We start from the raw sequence: 15521 nt of genomic DNA on the forward strand, positions 1-15521 counted from the left end.
AAGTGGTGAAGCCAAGCAATGTAATCCATGCAAATTATTTTGCCACCGCTGCTGTCTCCATTAAACTCCTCAAAACTGTAGCAACTATTAGGCTGTCATGCTGCATTTCCAACGGAGAGCGGAGAACTAGAAGTTCTCTGCACAGAGTAAAGCGCTTATAAGCCCACAAATATTCTTTTGAAGAGGTTTCTCTTATCTTACAAGGACATGCATCATTTTGAAAACACTTTGCTCAGAGACTGGAAGTCTTTCAGTTCATAGCTAATCAAGTTGCATGTCTTTTGCATTTTAATTCTTTCCAAGTCCCTCTCTTTCACACAGCATTGATTCTGAGTGTTTCTTTTTTCCTGGAGTAAGCAGGCTTTGGGAATGGGTTTAACCTCTCTCTTTCAGCTCACTGTAACTTGAATGCCGTTCCTTGACACGACAAAGCTTTATGAACCTCAGGTTTTAGCTTTCTGTAGAAGAAACAGAGCGACAAGCCCCTTGATACAGCTGGGAAAAGACACCGACATCAATGAAAAAGGGCAGCAATGTGTGTGAGATGGCAAGGGAGGATAATTGCCAGAAAGACAAATTAGAGTCCCTCGTGAGAGCGTGATGGCTTCTTCTAAGAGATGCGTTTTTATTCGCTTTTTCTATTTAGCAAGTCTGAAGCTTCAGCAGTTAAATTCAGTTGTTCTTCCTTTTTTCTAACTTCTGTCTCCTGTTGACTGTGAGTTATTTCCTGTAATCTGCTCTTCTTTTGAGCCCACAATGTCCTAGCTCCCCATGCCAAAGAGAAAGAGAAGGGGCACCATGTTTCTCTGCTGCTTTGCCTGTTTTGTTCAACTTGCCAGTATAAGGTTTGCCTTTATTTCCAGTCCTGTAATGTGCTGTGTGTTGTCAGTACTTAATGACCAGCAATTAATCTTACTGCTGAGACACCTCTCACTCTGATATCCTAGCAAAGCCCCTGTGCCTTTGTTTGGCGGCTAGAAGTTGCTGATCTGGTACTGTCTCTTTGTGGAATATTTCTTCTAATGTAGAGTCACTGTTGTTTGAGGGGTTTTCAGGCATCCTAATTATCTTCTTCCAGTCTCTGTGTTACAGTGATGACTAAAGGCAATGCAACTTCTGATCCTCATGGTTAAAAAAAAAAAATCCTAGCAATGAGGAGTAGTCTGCTGAGCTGTCTTTTTAGCAGGCTTTAAAAACCATGTAAAGCCTCACTAGGGTAGATGTGGTCCTTTGGTTTCCCAGAGGATGCAAGACAGACAGGAGTGACTATCAAGGGGCAATGGTGGAGGAGAGTCAGGCTTGAGGGAATTGCATAGGTGAAACCTGGGTTTTGTTTATTTTAAGGGAACAGTAAAACTGAGCCTTGGTGAGGTATGTCTATGGATGGAGATGTATTTGGGCATCAACCCAGAGCCCTGAATTTGGGGCAAAGGCTCAGCTGGTTTGCGGAGTTGTCTTGAAAGAGCATGTGCTTTGTAGGCGAAGGTACCTTGATAGCAAATTGTCACACCTTACAAATTCTGAGGTCCCACTGGCATTTATCACTCTGAAACCTCAGTATGGCTAAACCTCTCATCAGTCTGGCCGTTGGGGACAGAGGTGACACCGGAACATCTGTTGGCATCAGTACACCATTGCAAATCACAATGATTGTGTATTCATACAGTTCACAGTCCCCAGAGGTGATCTGGGGACTCAGGACTGTTTTTCCCTTGCTGCCCAAAGGACAGTGGAGAGTCAGGACAAATTATTACAGGAACATGCAAAACAAAAGGCCACATGGAAACAAGGGAAAAGAATTTCTTTTCCTACTGAGAGTCAGAGATCTTTGAAAGGAACCAGTACAATGATGTTTTTCCTGCACCAATATGAATGGAGTGCAGATTTGGGCTTCGAGCTAAGTGAATCGACTCCTTCTTTTTTTTAACAAGATGTGACTGAAACCAACAACCCTCAGAGCATTGACCACTAATTGTGCTGGCTCTGGCTGAGATCTTTTTTCTGCAGACACAGCTCTCTTGCATGGCACTCATCTGGGCGTAGCCCCCGAAGAAAGGCTGCCTGACTTCAGACCTTTGCTAGCTCATGACTTTTGTTGCTCACCACTTGCATGGCAGTGTCTCCACTCCCTGCAGTAGCTTGTATTGGTCCATTTAATTACCAAATGCTGTCTAAAAGTCAGCTTCTCTTTCTGGGAGAGAAGAGCAGAAGAGCTCCGCTGGGATGTGTTTGCTTTCCTGTGCTTGCTCTTTGTTGCAAGACCTAAATGTACACTCCACTCCAACTGGTTTTAATTTTCACTGCAATTTGCTAGTATGTAGCATAGGAAAAAACCACATCTGCGTTGCACAGAGGAGCACAAAACGGAGAATCCCAAAGTACTGATGACTGAACTAATCCCTGGCTCCAAAACCGTGCAGACATATCAGCTTGGCACTATTGACTCTGCTGGTACTGGGAACTAGACTCATTTTTATACATAGTCCTGCACAGCGATGTGGGTATATCACGTTCAGATATGACATAAAGCTTTTAAAATCATACTCCATGAGCAAATGCAGGCTTTAAAAAAATCTATAGGAAAATGTCTACTGTATTAGCATCTTGAGCTCGTGCTCCTGCCAGCTCAGGTTTCCTTTGTGTTTCACATTTGCAGGCCCTTTGTCCAGCTGCCTTTGCAAAGAGGTCTCCATATCTAAACCATCCCTTCTACATGTTTTAGGCCAGTCATGTTCATTACTAATTGTTGCTTAACTCTATCCATATTTTTAGCCCCCAAACACCAGTACAGCTTTTCCCAAGACAAGACTTTGGAAGAACCTGTTGATTTCTGAGGTGCCTGTTTGAGAGAGATCTCTCTTGAACTATCAAAAAAGCCCATTTCAGGTTTCTGGCCTGTTTTAAGGTGCCTTGGAGAACACTTGAACTGTATTGGCATGTGGGTTTTTGGAAGGATTTCACATATTTTAAAGTTTTTAGCTCACCTGACATTTTTTAACCCCCTCCAAGCACCATTGCTTTCCTTACCCTCTTCCATGTCTCTGGCACACTAGTTTGCATGTTCTTATTTTGTTCTCCTCTGCTTGGGTTTCCAGTCGTCTTCAGTCCTGAATATTATTTTTAAGCCTTCTCAGTTTGTTGTCCTATTAATGTATCATTCACTCTCTCTCCCAGATGATTAATAAAGAGATTATATAAGGCTTGTGTGGTAGTGCTGATCCCTCTAGTATTCTTCCAGATGGCTTTCAGCTGCACACTTTGATGTTTGGCCTGTGGTTTGTTTGTTTTTTGGTTGTGTGTTGGTTTTTGTTGGTTTTTTTTTTTTTTTTTTAGTTAGCTTTCCATCTAGGCTATTTTAAATGGACTTTAAAGCAAAACTTTGTGGGAACACAGTATCAGATGATTTAATAAGATCCCAAATTACATCTGTGCCGAACACGTGAAAGAATTTGCCATTTATAATAATACAAGGAAGCGTGCAGTTTACCAGCTGCCAACTCAATATTTTGTTTACTTTAGATTGTCCTTTAAAAGAAAATCCTTACATAAGTTTACAACAGCAAGCTAAAATCCATTGTTCAGACTGTATGAACTGTATGGTTTCAAATATTGGCGCAGTGTGGTGTGTACTGCAAATTTACTTGGGTGATGACATTTGCATTGTGAAAGCTCAGGAAATTTGGTTGTCTTTCACACAAATAAAGATAAGTCAGTTTTGAGGGTTGTTTTTTTTCAGTGTTTTCTGAATTCTTTCACTGTACGAAAGTATAAACTTGTGTTTTGGAGATGAGTTATACAGCAATGGAAAACCAACGGTGATGGTCTTGCAGGTATTTCACAACCTGAACAGTGCTAGCCAGAACTCCCCCATGGCTACCTTGCTGTGGATTTTATTTGGACAAAGATTTGATCCAATGGCTATTTGGTGACATCCTTTCCCTTGTCATGGGGCACTGCTGACATGCAGCAGCCAGCCCTGCTTGTCTTACCCTGGGCATTGAGGCAGAGATTCATTTCCCCTGGGCTGGAGTCCTTGTCTTATTGATGGAGACACAAAAGAGCAGCAATGGGTGTAGAGCATCTTTCCCTCCTTAAACAGTGTCTCCAACGTGGCTGGTCAGGAGGACCATCCTCTGGCTTGTCGAGCCCTGTGGTCTTGCTTGGGTCTGAAGGAAGGTTCTTGCTCTCCAGATAGCTGGGTAAAGAAACTGGAGTGGGTGGCTCATTGTAAAGAGGGAAATCGTGGAGGAAGTGCTACAGTCTTCCAGTGGCTTGTCTGGCCTCCACCTGTGCAAGAGGGGCACAGGGGTAAGAAACACGGCGCTCTCAGCCATCCCTTCCTCCACAGACTTGGCGTAACTGGGTGATACAATGGGGTAAGGTTGGTGGCAGCTGCTGCATTCAGCTCATCTGGTTTTAGAGCGAGGATGTGATAAACTTGAGGTTGAACCTTGCTGTTTTTCTTTTCCTTTTACAGAGGAGGTCATGCTGGCAGAGGAAGACAAGAATGCTGAAGAGAAATCTCCTCTGGACGGTAGGTCATTTTGCTGTGCAGTTCTCCTGTGATACGTGAGAGGTTCACCTGCTGTACACTGACATGGCTTTCCGTTGTAACCAGGAAGGTGTGAGGAACATGCTCTTGCATGCACCTGGCATAAGTTGGGCTAAAGAGTCCCTTTTCCCGTATCGAGTCTTTTTGAGGTTGCAGGTGGACGATGAGCAGTTATGTGACACACCACTCTGGGATGGGGATCTGCCCTTGGGGTCGGTTGGTCCCTATGCTGCCTGTGGGACCGCAGCGTGACAGGGGACACTCGTCAGCCTCTGCCGAGCATGGCTGGCTGTGTCTACGTGCAGGTTGTGGCGGGGGTAGGCTGCAGAGTGGATACCAGAAGAGAAATGCATTGACCGAGAGAGGCAGGGCTCTAAACCGAGGTTTCCAAATGGATTTGACAAAGAGACTAAGACCCCTGTTACTTGTAAGCAGTAAGACATAACAGGGTGTGGTGATCCTATCTTCCGACGTGTGACCCTAGCGTTGCAGGACGGCTGGAGGTACCGAGCTTCAGACACAGGTGCAGCGAGGCTACGGGGACCGCTCTCCCTGTGCCTCCAGACCGATGAGCTCTTAGGATGCGACAGCCAGTCAAAGTTCAGTTAAAGATTCTTCCCTCTCCCTTTTCTGACCATCTTTCGTCCTCCCATGTCTCCTCCTTTCCCCTCCCCTCCCTTTCCTTCCTCTTTTTTTTTCTCCTCCCATTCACTGTCAGGGAGGGCCGCCTCGGAAGGGCCGATTCAACAAGGCACGGCACCGGCAGAGACTAGCAGCGGCAGCAGCTACAACAGTGAGTGGACTGCAAATCACCAGGGGCTTAGGCGGCACAGCGGGGCAGTGCTTCTCCCCCGCAGCCCCACGCGCCCAGGTCACCGGCGATGCTTCCCGGGTGGTTTTGCACCTTGCTCTGAGCCACGTGGCTCCGTGGGGCATCAGGCACCTGGCCGCTGGTCCGCCTTGGCCAGCCTGGTGACCTGTGCTCGGGGAGGACTCGGGGATGGAAGAGCTGGGGCTGCAGAAGGTCAGGGCTGAGGTGTGCTTGGCAAATCTTCGTGCGTGTGTGCGGGTGCGTGGGTGCGCGTGCACTGGGGAAGTTTGTCCGACACGTGGGTGCAGCCAGAGCTGTTAGTCACGAGCTGAAATGAGTGTCTGGAAGAGTAGTCTGAAAAGCTGAGTGGTGTAAGCAAACTAGAGGTGGGTGCAGGCCATGGAGTAAAGACCCAGGTATACTAAGGCTCCCTCTATACTGGTAAGCTAGAGGACCCTGGCAATGTTCCCAGCCTTGAAGCCAGCTGGTATGGAGCAGCCGACATCTATGCTGTCTTAAATTGTCTTAGTCTCCAAAACAGGGGAACATTGCTTCCAAGGTGCCTGTAAAGATGGCACAACCTAATTGTTAAACACATGCAGGAGTTTTTGGGGGGAGAAGATAAAGACAAAGGTGCTCAATTCAAGCCAGGGAGTGTTGTAAAACTTTACTCCCAGGGCTGGTTATGTTCCAGTGCTGGGGATGGCCCTGGATGGGCTGGAGTGTACTGGGACAGAGGCAGCTTGAAGGACCCAAAAGCTGGTATTGCTGGGACTGAGGATTCAGCCTACTGCTGGGTGGGGAAGAAAAGAGCAAAAGCGGTTATTTGCAAAAAATTGGATCCAGACTACAGGTTCAGAGCATCCTCTCCTCTTTGAGCCTCTCCGAACCTGGGTGATGTTCTGGATGTGATATTCCTTGAAGTGAAAAAAGCACTAACGCTTGCCTTAGCTGCGGAGGAAGAAGCGCATCCGTTTCTCTGTCAAGGCAGGGAAATTTGTGTAGGGTGAGGGGATCCTCTCATACGAACCTACCCCCAGGGTAGTCGCTGCAGAGTGAGTGGGTTTGCTGTGTGTGCCTACTGAACAGTATGTATCACCACACCGTGGGGTGTCTTACTGCTGATAGCAAATGGTGCTTAGTTACTGTATGTCTTGAAGCTGTTACAAAACTGTATCAACGTTTTTTTTCCTGCTAGTTCTCAAGGTTTTGCAGGTAGGTGGTCTTGGGACCAGTGTCCATGCTGCTCCTGTGTTACCCCTCGTGCACTGGGTGAACAGCGCAGACGTCTCCGAGCCTTAGGCTGCAGTTCTCTTTCCCTGTCGAGTAAAACGGTGTAGCGATGTTTGCCCTCCCCACAAAAGATGCTGTTGGACAAAGTGTGTTTTCAAAGAGTTAAGAGATCCCCAGAGGGGAGGAGTTGTACAGTGGGTGCTATTAAGATTATATTCGCCGATTTGTGGCATTTGCTTTTGACATAGCATTTTTGCTGCTTAAGGCATTGCTCGGTGGTAAACTACATCCGAGCACCGTAAATGCTAACTTCTTAATGGTGCACACTGTAAAGAGCTTTAATGATTTTAATGGGTAGAAGCACTTACAACCCGCTGGGGCTCAGACAGATTCAGTGACCCTGCCCAGCCTTTCTGCTGTGCTAAAAGGTCTAGCAGCTGCAGTGACTCCCCCACCCTCCTGCATCTGCTGGGGTGAAGTGTAAGGGTGCAGACCTGTGCCTGGCAAACCTTCAAGATCTAGAAGGTCAAATAAATAAATGACCCTGGCATCAAAGCATACAGAGGCCCTGAAGGGTTGTAGGTTGTCTGATTTACTCCGGCTTACCCTTGCGTGAGAGCTTTAAGCTGGCATTGGGAAGTAAATGCTGGCCCTGGAGAGTGAAGGGAGGGGGAGAGAGAATCCACTCTGAATGCTCACGGGCATTTTCTCTTTAATTTGCACACAGTGTTGAAAAGAGCTGCAATAAAGAAGAGCAAAAATGACCTGATTCATGCTGAAGAAGGTGAGGACCATTTCACAGACATTTGCTCCGTTGGTGAGTACTGGCTTCGCATTCCCCGAGGTTTAGATCTCCACCTAAACGTGCTCATGTTGTGTTTCCTTCGAGCGCTCCTTTGCTCCGGAAGCTGTAGTTTCACGAAGGAGAATTATCACTGCTTCTGCAGCAGCGCTCAACTTCCCAAAGCAAATGGCTTTGTGGCATCACCCTCTCCCTCATGCTGCCCTGCTCAGCTGTTGCTGCATGCTGCACCCTTTAAAAGAGCCCTGCCGAAATGCTTGGAGAATCCGTGCTGTGTTGGCCATACTGTGATTCTGCTTGGAACATGCTCATTCATGCTAATGAAACCCAAATATGTCAAGTGATACTGCTAAGCCTCATCTGTTGAAGGGAGGAGAGGAAGCGGACACTTAGTCGCACTGGTCACTAATGCACAGCGTGTGGTTTTGCAGCCTTTGCTGTGTGAATGGTTACTGGGAAATGCTGGGCAGTGGCCCTAATTCTCTCATTCTTGCCTTAGAAGAAGATCTTAAAACAGTTCTCTACATTTTTAAAGCCAGATATGGAGATACACACCTGTGTGCATGCACTTACCCACATACCTCCAGTGCAGAGCGTGGCATCCTGCGTAGTGTAGCGTTGATGGTGCGAATTTGCTATCTTCAGCTCTGGAGAATAAGACACTGTCAGGCTACAAGGTGCTGCTTGTTCTGCGGTTAACAGAGACCTAGTTCCCTCCTGAGGCATTGCCAGGTGGAGAGGCAGGTCTGGGGCTTGCAAGGGAAGGCAGGCTTTGAGCACGCAGCACCCCACCTACGGGGAGCTCTTCGGACATCAGCAGAAAGACCTTTCAGTCGTGGGCTCTTCCTTTCTGGCGGGGAAGACATCTTCCTGACTGCTTTGGAGTTAGCTATTTTGCTTATTCCTGTCCCTTATTCCTGTTTGAGTCTGTATTTTGTTTTGCTGCTGAAGCAGCAGATGTTCTCATTATCTTCCGAAGAAATGTCTTGGCACCCCAGTTACAACGAAGCAGCAAATCCTGGATACATAAGAGTAGTGGCACAAACAGTACATTTGAGAGTACATGTCCATATATGCTTGCAAGCATGAGTGCCTCAAATGCTCTTTGGAAATTTGGCATTAACATTTTAAGAGATTACAGCTGCTGCTGGATTTTTTTTTTTTCCCTTTAAATGAAGACCTGGTTGCAGGAAATGAACGTTGCTCAGCATGTTACTGACACCATCACCCACTGTTGAACTGCCCCAATCCCCCAGGCTGAGCAGGCTGCAGGTCTTGTGGCTAAACTGCTGTCACTTCTGTGAGAGGTTGTCCTGCTGACAGAGGACAAAAATGCAGCACCCGTGTGCATTTTTGGGTTTTTTTGTTTTATTCTGAGCAGCTCGGATCCCTGCATGGTTAACAAGGAATGGTCATTTTTGGAACATTTGTTCATGGTTGCAATAATTATGAGATCTTTGCATTCACATCCAAGTCCCTCCAGGCTCTGGGCACCCATGCCACACAAGCAGATCTTTGAATTCAGTGTTTCAGGTGGCAACGGATGACGGAGCATCTGGACTCGTGGATAATCTGATGCAGAGCTGGGAACTGTCTCAGGAGCATATGGCAGGGAAAATAACAGCAGTGCTTTCCACCTTCTGCAAGTGGTTCACCCACTTGGGAAAAGTGTTTTTGATTTTTGATTCGTGGAACAAGGCAGAAAAGAAGAAATGGATAAAGCAGATACTTCTGCAGGCTCCTGAAAAGGCTGAAACTCTGCATAACATAAACAATCAGATCATATGGGCAATTATGCATAAAGAATATGTTTTTGAGAAAAGGTTTTTTTGGATGGTTTTCTATAATGTCTTGCTGATGGGAGCATAAGGAGCGTGGAAGAACTAACAATATAATTACTGAGTGCAATGTGAAGGTGCAGACCAGAGCGGTAGAGACTTTGACAGGTCTCTTGCTGGCCATTGACTAAATACGTTGCACTTTAATTCAAACACAAGTACCTCAATGAGCCTTATAATTGCATTATAAAGCTCTATAGTGCTAAACACTTCCCAGTGTGATCTCTGGAGTTGTTCTTAACATTTATTCTTTTCTTTCTTCCTAACTCTCAGCCTTTCTTTCCACACTAATAAGCATGCAGCAGTAGATGCTGGCTCCTTCTGGCTTCCCGCCCTCTACGCTGTACCAGACACAGGGCACTGTCTTGATTGCCAGACAGCGAAGCCTGGAGAAGTGGGTGTTTCCTACATTAGATCAGTTTAAATACTGCTGCTTTTCTTTTCTGGAAGGTCAGTAGAGCCAGTAGAGAGGGGATGAAAGGGCAACAGACTTCCCATGCAAATCCGAGAGTATAGACTGGCTTGAACATCTGAGAGGTCTTTACCCGTGAAACAGTACTACAATATGGGGCAGCCTGTATCTTAACCTGTAGTTAATTTTGTTGTCTTAAAGCAATAGATGAGCATGATGGTTTTTATTTATTTTTTTTTAAAACTGCCAAAGGGAGAATTATCAAACTAACAGAACAACAGCACGCTGAGCTTTTCCGGAAGGAGTTTGTTCAAAGCCTGGCCAGGGCCAGCTCTGCATTTGGCATGTTGGTGGATGGCCAGAAATGTGAAATGGAGCAGAGAGCTTGCTTTCGATTGGGGAGATGGAGCAGCATGCTCTTGTGTAGCTGTGAGGCTTGGAGAACCCACTGCTGTCACATCTGGATGCTTCATCCTTTCTATGAGTGCTGTGTTTGATCTTACTGCAGGATGAAAGAGGGTGAGATTCCCACCCCTTCCAAGTGTTGAAATGTAAGTGAGGACACTCAAAAATTTGGCTGCCGCAACCAGAACACTTTGTGTAACTCGGCCGTCTCCAACGACAGCCCATGCAAGTCACCTGCTCTGACGGTGCTTGGTCCGAGACAGGACTGTGTGTGTCGCAGTCAGCCCTTCCCGCCGGGAGGCTCCATCCCATGATGGGGAAGGGCAATAGCATATTACCTTGCCACAAACCATCTGGAAACAAGGTTTGCTAGCAATTTCTGAGGGGTGCCAGCACGGCATGAAACAGGTAGTGGACAGCCTGTGGCAATCACGATTTGCCCTGCTTGCAACAGCGTCTGCGGCTGTTGCAGAGGAACTCCAACGGATGCATGTGTTTATTACTAACGTCTGTTGATTTCTCCTGCCTCAGCACTGGCTGGAGATTGCCTTTTCATCATTCGTTTGAACAGTGCCTACTACCACAGGGGGAGAGCTTACATTAGAAATAATTTCTTCTGTTAGCTTCCTATTGTTAAAACATTTGACTCTTTTCCAGGGTTTCAGACCAGAGTTGAAATGTAGCTGATACAGGCAGTATTGATACAAATGAGTAGCTGCGCCCAAAATATGATGCATGGAGGCAGATTAGAGCCCTCTGCTGTAGAAATACGTGAAGTCGGAGAGTAAAATAAGGAGACTTCACTCAGTTCAGTAGTAAGGGCTGGGTCTTCGCCTGGTCCTTGAAGCCAGTGAAATAGGGACCAGCTTTCCTGTTGCCAGCTACCCAGCTCCAAGAGGGTGTGCTCCACACCATGGGCAGAAATACAACTGTGCCTGATATTTTCTGTCCCTCCAGTCAACCAGGAACCCAAAAGTTATGAGTTAAATTGGAACAATCGAGATTGCTTCAAAAGGTTGGAAGCCCAGTTTCTTTAGATGGTGGAGCTGGGTATTCATTCATGAAGTTTTAAAATGCCAGCCTTCATCCCTCATGATGTCATTGCAAGTGAGATGTCCTTGCTCAGCCCATAGTCAATGTACCCAGCTTTCTGCTCAGCTGTGTTTCTGGTGCTTGGGAGAGGGTCTGTGTGCTCAAGAACATCCTCTGGCCTTTCAGCTGCTGCGATGTGGTGTGGTGACTCTTCTTTCTGTCCCAGGGTCTCCTTTTGCCCGTGCCAGTTTGAAGAGTGGGAAGAACGAGAGCTCGTCCTACTTCAGGAGGAAAGAGAAAATGTTCCGGTTCTTCATTCGGCGCATGGTGAAAGCTCAGAGCTTCTACTGGATCGTCCTCTGCGTGGTCGCCCTCAACACACTCTGCGTTGCGATGGTGCACTATGACCAGCCAGAGAAGCTCACCACTGCGCTGTGTGAGTACTGGGGACTCCACCTCTAATGAGGTGGTTTTGATCACTCTGAGAACTGCTGTCACATCCCCATGAGGTCTGGTTTTCGGCTTCCTATGCCTCTCTCGGAGGAGGGTCAGAAATGCATTAATGATTGGTTCTAGTAACTCAAGAGTAACTGGGTCACAGAATTCAGAAAAAATCCACTAGGACACGATACTGGTTTGAGATGGGAATGTTATCCTAAATGTTATCTGAAACTTCAGAGTCAACCACGTTTAAATCTTGTAACATGGCAGGAGGATTTGTTCGGCAGCAGGCTTTATGAAAGGAGGGGGAATGGCTCTGTACTTGGGTAAAGGCAGGTTTCTCTGTCTAAGCAGCATCTGCCCAGAGAACTGCAGAATTGATGCCACTTTGCAGCTGATCTGCATCCATGGGTGATTTCTGTTGTGGACATACTTAAAGCTCTGCCAGCTCTGATGTCCCTGGGACAGCAGCACGTGCAATGGCCAGTGCTACCTGGGAGATAAAAATGTCTATCTATGCTTATAGAATCACACGCTAATTCACTGCAGTTGTAGCAATTATTGTCATATTCTTTAAAAGGTTGCAACTTTACAGAAGGTCTTTTTTGATAATTGTGCCTTCCTTACTAGTGGTCTGTGATTAGATGGGATAGATGTCATGATGCCCTTCTGTGAAAATATGTGCAATAGTGATAGAAATAATACCATACAGAAGAAATTTACTGTATTTGTGCAAAAGCTTTTATTTTAGCTTGGTTCCTGTGGTCACCTATCAGTTTAGGCTTCTATAAGTGCTTTTGAAGTATGATTTTTTTTTTTTTTAATTGCATATTGTTTTGTCCTGTGATGAGTAATAAGTGGAGGCAGCTTTCTGCACTCGGAGTCTTGACATATCACATTTTTACACTGAGGTTGCAGACTTACTCATGAAGCCTGTTTTAAAAACATGTGGAAGGTAAGGAACAGCCCTTTTTTGTTTATTTTAATGAAGGTTGTAGGCTCTGACTCCTAGAGCTGGAAGACCTGTAGAAATTGTTAAGGTGAGAATATGGTGACATTGAAAGTGGGACACTGCAAGTTTTTCCTTCTGAAGGGAAAGGGTGGAGAGTTTGTTTCTGGAAGACAGAGCCATTGCATTGGCCACTTCTGACTCTATAGAATGGCCAGGAACAAATCTTTTCTTCAGCACTTGATATTCAGATGTGGCTAATTCAGAATTTGTTAAGTAAAACTTCTGAAGCAATAGAACAGAAGTCTAGAAAAAAAACCCAAAATATTTCTAACAGTCTAACTTAATAATTTTGGCTTAGATCATTAAAAATACTTATATAGAAATCAAGGAAAATTAGGTATATAGATTAGATACTTAAGTATTTCTAGCCCCAGACCCTCAGGTCTTACCTTATTTTAAGGAAGCAAGCTTTTGAAATTGTGGGTTTTGGGGTTTTTTTTTAGACCTAAAAGGTCAAGAATACTAGTTGCTCTGACTTCACAAAACTCCCTATTAATAGTTGCTGAAATATTTAATACCACCAGGTAACTGGAGCTTTAATGAGATGCATAAGAAGGACAGAAACTTCTTTCAACTCTGGTTTTGGGTTTTTTTTTTTTTTCCCCCAAGTTTTAGACTGAAAAGAGAGACAGACTACACAAACAAGTCAGTCTGTCTTATTCATTTCCTAAATTTAACAGAGGAAATAATAAGCTAGATGGGCAGAGTCATGAGAAGTTTGAGGCTTAGGATTCCCTCTTGAATTAGGACTAAATGTCTAGGAAAAAAAACCACTTTAAGTCTTTCAACCCAAAAAAGAAGGCTTCAGATTTACAAACTCAATTTTGGGAACACTTTATGCAGTAACTTTTCTAAGAGAACATAAAGAAATACATGACCCAGCAACTTCTACTTAATGTTCATATGAGAGCTGGGGGCTGTTTCTGTTGATTAGCATTAAAGGTGCACCTCCAGGTGGGAAACGTATCTGGGACAGAGGCCACAAATTAGGCTCCCGACCTACCTCAGCTGCAGACAAAAAACAGGGAAGGCTGAAATTGTGTTGTGCCTGGGATCAGGGATTGGGATGGATCCTTCTTTCAGGAGCTCTGCATGTGTCCTTAACACCCAGTATTGCGAATTAGTTTTGGAAACACTTGGGTGGCATACTTTAGTTTCTAGGTGCTAGGGTACCACCTAGCTAAGAACGAGTGATCCCATTGACTTATTTTTAATGGAAAAGTCAGAAAAGCACCAAAGAACTGTGTGTTCTTGGGAGTTAAATCCTCAGCATCCTCCCAGCCATATGTGCTTTCCTGTGTCTCATCTGCCCTTTATGTCTTTGCATCATTGCACTGCCGTTTAATTGGAAGACTTGAGTGTCCTTTGTCAATAAGGAAACACCTGGGCAGGTGTTTCACAAATCAATCCCTTAGATTCGCTAAAAGAAATACTAGTGGCTCTAGATAAATGCTGCTAGAAACAACGCTGTAATTGGTGAGGGGCAACACAGAGGTGGGTCACAGACAAAACCAGAATATCTGAGGAATCATAGGTTTTGTAGTTGTTTTTGTATGGATATAAACATTGGGTCTTTAAACGGAGTGGTACAAGATTAGCTACCCTGACACAGAGAATAAAAACCAGAGATGCAGAGTGAATGGTCATCATGGAAATTCTAAGACACTCTAGACAATTTTATCTTGTGGGTTGTTTTGGTTTTTTGGTTTTTTTCAAAGATAGTTTTCTCCAAGACAAGAAGCAGAGGTGCCGTGGGTTCATTCTGGGGAGGATTGTCTCTGGTCTATCTTACGGCATAGTGTAATGGGAGCTCGGGGAAGAAACCTATTTTAACATAATTTTAGAAGAAAGAGCTTGTAGGCCTTTTCAGTGGACAATTCTTAGAAGTTCAACCTCTTAAATTACAAGAGTCCATTCCTCCAAACCCTCCCAGCTTCTCAGGATGATGAGTTGTAGTATTGTATTCATGCCTGTCTTTGCATTGGTAATGACCTAAAGGTTTCTGCCTGCTTTCCTGGGGGATGATGTAGTTTTCATAGCATAATCTTTCCTACTAATCTAAAGCTTAATATTGAATGCAGGGAATATTTTACGCCTTAAGGTACATGGAACTTTGCATTGACTAAGTGGTTGTTTTGTTATTGCAATCACTGTAAGACTGGACTTGGCCCCTCTCACTCCTGCATGCGCTAAACCACAGCCAGCCTGATTAACCCTGCAGCAAACATATCTGTGAACGAGCCCAGCTGTGGTTTAGCCCTCGAGGAGTGCTCCTTGAAAGCCCTATTCTGCCCAAGACTTGTGCACAAATCCATTAGATATAGGCAGAACAAGATATCACAAAACCAGGGGATTTTAAACAGCTCCTGGAAATACTTGGCAAAATCCTTTAACCGTAAGAGTGACAGAGTTTAAAAATGGCTTTAAAGTTAATCCACAATGAGTGAACTTCACTACAGAGGAGCAGGACTTGGCTAGTCTGATGCAGAGCAAGAGAGAAGTAGCCAGTTCTAATTATGTTGTTTTGTGGAAGGTGCTTACAAATGAACCGACTGAGGAGTTTTGTGAACCGTAGCAGCAGGAGAGGAGTGTGGTCAAGTCTGGGAGGCTCTGCTAAACCCTGAAACTCTACCCAGGCACCTCTAATTCAATTATACCTGTCCCTCCGGGGAAAAGTTTAATTACATTACAAAATAATTTTACTTAAAGAATGGTTGGTAAAAGCCTACGGGTCTGCATTGATTTATTTTTCCCTTGGTCTTTTCTTTTAAAATTTCTGCTGTTGAATTGTTCTGATTAGCTTTCTCTGCTTGATATTCCATATTGCTGCAATTGCTTTGAAAAAGGAACTGTAGGAGCTTTAGAAAGGGGCTTGGGATTTCTTTAGTCTTACTGAAAGAGCTGATGAGAAATTCTTTGAATTCTTGGGGTATAGTGAAGAACAGGACATACTTTATGCCCCTGTAATTATCCCCAAATTAGA

At 45.0% G+C, this 15521-nt stretch overlaps 1 protein-coding gene across 1 annotated transcript in view; it reads left to right on the forward strand.

Moving 5' to 3' along the window:
- Positions 1–15521, forward strand: part of CACNA1B (calcium voltage-gated channel subunit alpha1 B) — a 302202-nt gene that overhangs the window by 157462 nt on the left and 129219 nt on the right. The window contains exons 9-12 of the mRNA XM_059828688.1: positions 4478–4534; positions 5271–5345; positions 7324–7413; positions 11312–11521. Coding sequence (XP_059684671.1) covers positions 4478–4534; positions 5271–5345; positions 7324–7413; positions 11312–11521 — 432 coding nt within the window. The remainder of the gene's footprint in view (positions 1–4477; positions 4535–5270; positions 5346–7323; positions 7414–11311; positions 11522–15521) is intronic.

The sequence above is a fragment of the Gavia stellata genome, chromosome 24 (genome assembly GCF_030936135.1).
Source record: "Gavia stellata isolate bGavSte3 chromosome 24, bGavSte3.hap2, whole genome shotgun sequence".
Taxonomy (NCBI): Eukaryota; Metazoa; Chordata; class Aves; order Gaviiformes; family Gaviidae; genus Gavia; species Gavia stellata.